Source organism: Alligator sinensis, unplaced genomic scaffold (assembly GCF_000455745.1).
Source record: "Alligator sinensis unplaced genomic scaffold, ASM45574v1 scaffold257_1, whole genome shotgun sequence".
NCBI lineage: Eukaryota > Metazoa > Chordata > Crocodylia > Alligatoridae > Alligator > Alligator sinensis.
Genome location: NW_005842263.1, coordinates 1,042,749 through 1,048,787, shown reverse-complemented (window position 1 = coordinate 1,048,787; position 6,039 = coordinate 1,042,749). Strand labels below are relative to the sequence as shown.

Here is a 6,039-nt window from a genome sequence, read left to right as displayed (position 1 = left end):
GTTGCATGAGGCAGCACGCTGGCACAAGCCTTCAACCCAGACTGGGCTGGCTCCTTGCTCTTGGCGCTCACAGCACTGCAGGTGGGAGCCACGTACCATCGGGCTGGGCTGGCTGGCTCTGTGCCTCCACATGGGGCTTCCAGCACTCCAGCAGGAAGCCAGATGCAGAGGCATGGAGCTAGCCCAGCCCAATAGCACGCAACTCCATGCCTCCACATGCAGCTCCCCACAGGGTTGCTGAAAGCCCTCACGTGGAGGCATGGAGCCCATCCGACCTGATGGTGCACAGCTCCTACATGCAGTGCGGCAAGCCACAAGAGCTGCCATGGCGCCAGCCCAGTTTGGTTTGAAGGCGCATGCCAGCCAGGCAAGCCAAGCCAGCTCGGTGCCGCCACGTGCAGTATCTAGAAGCCAGCACATAATTTTCAATTTTTCTGCACATAATTACCTGGGTTTACTTAACACCAAAGAACCATGCCTAGCTTCCAAAAGAAGGCTACAGAGAAAGGCTCAGTGGAACTTATTGTACACAGAGGACATCAACCCTACAGAAACAGCATCTAGCATGTTCAAGTTTCATTAGCATGCTAGATGGAGAAAGGGAGAGAATCCTTTCAAAGAAAGACTACAAATATTAAAAAAGAAAATACTATATTCAAAGCAATGGTATATAACAAGTCAGTTAGCAGACCTTCTTTTCAATGGGCTGGCTGAGTAGCCAGAGATCAAGCTTATATTAAAACATTTGCATAGGTCTTTTGGTAGTTTCAGCTAGATCAAGAAGGGCTGCAGTCTGGACCTGATTTGTATTAGTTAAATAAAAACGTACTTTTAAGACGACCTGCCCTGTGCATAGATACTTTTTATGCAGCTCTCAAGTACTTATTAATCTCCTCTTTAAGCATCTTCACTGCTGCCCAGTAGACATCCTATTACATTAATCATCCATAACTACATATTGCAAAGTACTTATACATTTTTTCCAACTCAAAAAAAAAAAAGATAACCTAAAAATTATTAGAACTTATCTGTTACAGAGAGTGCATGTAACACAGTAACTGAGTAAACAGAGCAAAAGTGGAACCTGCAAGTGTTGAAGTGACTTCTGAAGCAACACCTACTCTTGATGTAAAGTTGAGAGAGCGCAATTCAGGAAGGTGAGAAGTAAGAATTTATATAGTAAATTTCACAAATATCATAAGGGCTTGCAAAATCATACCCATGAAAGTGCTATCAGAAGAGCCCTAATGTATGCTCCTACACCACAATCGGAGCATGAGAGAGAGAAATTACAGGCACAGATTTTGGCCACTTGGACAACTTTTGTACTGAAGTGGCTGACCCTGATCTTTTTTTTCAAAGGCTGTGAATAGTCATTCAAATTTCTAAGTGGTTTAGTGTTGTTTAGATACTAGCCCTTTCAATATCCACGGTGTACATTATAGCCATCCTTCTGGATGCCAGGATTTGAGTGAAAAATATACGCACAGGTAGAAAAGCCAGAAAACTGTTTTCAAACCCTCTTAGGCATAATACATAATCATATTATGGAATCTGTGCTCCTCGCTAAAATCCGATGCCGGTCACTACACAGGCACTTAACTGGGTTTTACTTGCCAATTCAGAAAAGCAGGAAGTTGGTAAGTATTAGTCTCGGTTAAGTGTTACCAAGGACCATCACATATAAACTGTCACTTTTGGACATTCTACAAATGAAAATCTTCTCTTTATAGCACCAGATGAAATAACTACACACTTACAATTTTTACAGATATGATCAGTACAATGTTTACTTCTGAACACAGTCGATCCCACATAATTCTAAACAGAACAGAACAGTTCTTGAAATATAATGTTACAGGATAAGGTTGTTCACATTTCGTGTACACCATCTGCATGATTATATATTTCTACTTTTATCTGAATGTGAGTTTCAAGCTCTCCGCATACCAGTTTCCAGAGCACTACCATATACACTACATGGAATATACATTTAGAAATCTAGGAAAGACATTCTGCAATACCGCAACCCTGAACTAAACATCCCATTCTAGTCAGCATTTTCAGGATATGTGAAAAAGCATAAGCAAAACAAACATCTGCATCCTGCCAGAAAAACACAGTAACCTGTTTGTTGCAAAGAAAAGGGAAGAGATTCTTCCAAAGGCAGGAGGCTGTACTCTGCTCTTACTAAAACATGACAAGGTGAATTAGAACCGGATGTTCAATGTAGTGGTGTGGTACTGCACAAGGTTTTTCCTTGAATTTTAATCGTATCTTCCATCTAGTGTAAATGGCAGCACTCTAGAGACTAGTATGTGGAGAACTTGAAACTAACATTCAGATAAAAATAAAGATATATACAACAGTGTTTCTCAACCTGTGCGCCACGGCACAAGTGTGCCATCAGAAATGAACAGGTGTGCCACAGAATTTTGCCATGGCAATGAGCTACACTAGGTATGAGGATGGGGAATGCCTAAACAGGTGTGCTGCGGAAAATTTTTATTCATGTAAGTGTGCCTTGGGCTGGAAAAGGTTGGGAAGCACTGATATAGAAGAGACATAACAATAAGATTTTGATTTGAAGAACATCCAAGTGTGACAATCATCACACATGATGACACATGGTCCTTGACATACGCTGAGCTGTGACTAATACTTACCACAAAGCTGCTTAGCATGAACTCTCTGGAGAACTAGCCAAGCAGCATAAGGATGTCTTCCTGTGAGGCAGAGCTATTTACAGCAGCAATTCTCTGCTACGGTGCTGTGCACCAGATCCTTTAAAGAGCACCACAAGCCATGAGGAGATACCCTAGGTGTGCAGAGATAAACAGATAATGGCAGGCCCAAGCTTGTCTCTGTCTGGCCGTTCCCCAACCACCACTGCAGCAGGGCTAGGCAAGATGAGTGCTGCAACATAGGTTAAATTAGTTTCTGAAGCTGGAAGCCACTCAATTCAGTAGTTAGGGAGAGATGCCTCTAGCACAACGACGTTCAAGGCCACTTCTTGAAGTACAGCCTGTGCCACAACCCACTGCAACTGCCTTGGGGAGGCGACACCCCCCCAAAGCCCACCGCAGTGGGCCACAGACCAGCCCGCCGGCCCCGCCCCACCGCGGGAGATGGGGCACCAGGGCGGAGGGTCCCACAGCTGCCTCCTCCCCGCCGCCAGGCTCCCCCGGCGCGGACCTCCTCGCTCCCCGGCCTCAGGGCAAGCTCCTGGGGGCAGCAGCCGCTACGCAGGCCCTCTCCCCACTCCACATGAGGCATCAGTCCCTGGGCAAAGGGATGCGGGGGCCGTGCCCGGAGCCACCCCAGGCGCCGCGCCGCGCCCAGCCCCTCACCAAGAACTCCATGTTAGAGGCCAGGCGGAGCCGCGGCTTGTGCTTCTTGATGAGGCCCCGCAGGGTACTGCGCGGCGCCGCGCGCTTCATCCAGGTCCAACGGTCGCCGCCAACCGTCGCGCGCCCAGCATTTCGAACGCACCGCCGCGCAGGCGCGCCCTCCACGTCGCAAGCCCCACCCCCACCTCGCGGACATCCGGACCTGGCAGAGTGGCAGCTTCCGCCGGGGTCACGTGGCCCGGGCTAAGCTCCTCTCCCGCCCTCCAGTCCCGGGAGAGCTTCGCTCGTCCCAAATCCCTTGGGGAGAGGCGAGCTGGGAGGAGGCTGAGCCGCTGTCTGGGCAGAGCAGCACGGAGGGGGTCCCCGTTTGCTTGCGCCTCCCAAGCTAGTCGCACACTACCCCCTCTATGAAACCCCAGCGTGACCCTCCCCAGCCGCCGGCAATGTGCTATCCCATCCTATATTCCTTATGACCAGTTCCAAAAAGGAGGACACCTGGCGGGGGTGGTAATATGATTGTGGAGGGGGCAGTGACATGCCCTTGCTCTGCCCTTGCTCCTCACTTCCAAGCCATAGCACGCCCCCACAAGCCGTGCTGCTGCCCTCACTCCAGCCCACACTCCACTCCCCTCCCTGCTGTTGCTGGTGCCCCTCACTCCCGACCTGCAACCCAGCTAGCACTGCCTGTTCTCTGCTCTCCTGACCCTCACTCCCAAACCACAGGCCCCCCCAGCCCTCCTAGTGCCCCTCACTCCCGCGCGCCTCCCCTTGCTCCCCACCCCCAGCCCTGCAAGCATCTCCTGGCTGCCCTGCCTGTACAAGCACAGGCACTGGGATGGCCCAGGCTTGCAGCTCCTTGCTGCCCCTTCCCCGCTCCCTTCCCCTGCTGGAGGAGCAGGTGCCCCCTGCCCTCCTCACCCCTGCAGCCTAGTGCTAGAGTAAACTTTGATGCTGAGCAGAGCAAAATCCCAAATCCCAGACATGCATTGATATTTTTTAAAAATGCCCCAAGGAGATGGAAGGATGCAAAAAGAGGACATGGCCAGGAAAACCTGAACATGTGGTGACCCTACTTATGGCAGTCAGAGTGATGGGGCAGTGATGAAGCTATGGCTGTGGGGCCCAGCCTCCAACCTCATTTTGGCCCCAGTCCTCCAGCCCACAGGGCTCCCCACAAGTTTGGAAACTTGGCAGAGAGGGAGGCAGCCATGGCAGCATTAATTGTTGTTCCCCTGCTGCCAAATTTCCAGATGCATGTGAAGTCTCTGAGAGGTCCCTGTGAAGGCCTTAAGAGAAACTGCAAAAAAAAAATCTTTTTCTGCAAGCTTTTGGGCTCATGCGCCCTTCATCAGGCTCACGGATTTTTTTATTTTTATTTTTTGCAATTTCTCGGTCTAATAAAAGGTATAATTTTGAAACCAAGAGTTCTAGATTTTGGCATTTATTTTTTAGCTGACACTTCAGATTGAGCCACTAGTGCTGAGCAACTAGTTCCAGAGACTGTTCATGAATATTTGCTTATATGTTCCTTGGTTGTGTCCATGTTGTTTCTGTGTTCCCTTGAACAACTGAGTTTTACTGACACTTTTTCCTGAGGATTTGACACCCACTTTTCCCCAACCATATCCCACACCCAGTTCCAAGACGGGGAGATGCAGGAGTGGTCAGTCCTGGCATCCCAGAACTGGATTCCCATATGCCAGAAGGACCTTCAGACAGGTGATTAAGGTAGCCACAGCAAACCAAAGCAGATGGAGAGAGCACCAGAATCTGGTTCCTTACATCTGTTGTGATCATTCAAATAGCTCAAATTATGCATTACATCATACCTTAGCACCCAAATTAACATGCAGTTGGTAGGATATCATATGTTCCAGGGGAAAAAAGTCAGGATTTCATACAGAGAAATGAAATTTCCAGAAGCGATAGTCTAGTATTGCGCTTCTTATGGATTGTGAGAGATGTCTGAAAATTTAAATAGAACATCAATAGGATAAGCATGATGGGTTTATTTGAATGTTAATTAATCTTATTTTCATGTATTCAGTATTAATCCTCAAAGACCATGGGTTTTTTGGTAAGATGCAAGGATATGAATCAGTATCAAAATTCGCTACTATGACTCCGTGTTTTAGCTAATTTTGCTATAAATGTAGTTTTGTGAATTGGAGAACAGTATCTGAAGAACAGGAGCAAGTTTAGGCTTGTGATTTGCCAGCTCTGCAGGATTATTCTGCTGTCTAAAAATCACACTATTTTTTCGGCCTTAATCATCACTCTTTATCAGTCTATACCAATTATAAAAATCCTGGAGCTGGTGTTTCCTATATTCTTTTGTTGATGGTGCAGGGGCAAGGAAAAAACATAAATTATTTTTCTGCAGCTTAACTGCAGCAGTTGCAGTTACTGGCTCAGTAGTACTGACAGCAATAAACGTAAATTAAGTGGGTATGATGCAAAGGCCTCTTTTGGATCCTATACTTACATGTACTGCAGCCTGCACACACAAATTTCCATTGGCATCAGTAATAGATGAACAGGCTGACTGGCTGAAGTAAATTAGAATAATTCCATTGGCCCTTACATCTGGTGGGGATTTGGTCATAAAGATCATTTATGACCCACAAGAAGCTGCTATAGGCAAAATATCAGGTTTTCTCACTATAACAGCATTTTATGAGTTTGAAAC

General features: G+C 47.4%; 1 protein-coding gene across 1 annotated transcript in view; it reads right to left on the bottom strand.

Annotated features, from left to right (window-relative positions):
* The window catches only part of CENPW (centromere protein W), a 15,927-nt gene extending 12,402 nt beyond the window's left edge, over nucleotides 1-3,525 (bottom strand). Inside the window, exon 1 of the mRNA XM_006027729.3 lies at nucleotides 3,351-3,525. Within this exon, the coding sequence (XP_006027791.1) occupies nucleotides 3,351-3,440 (90 nt within the window). The 5' untranslated portion in view covers nucleotides 3,441-3,525. The remainder of the gene's footprint in view (nucleotides 1-3,350) is intronic.
* Between the last annotated feature and the right edge of the window lie 2,514 nt (nucleotides 3,526-6,039).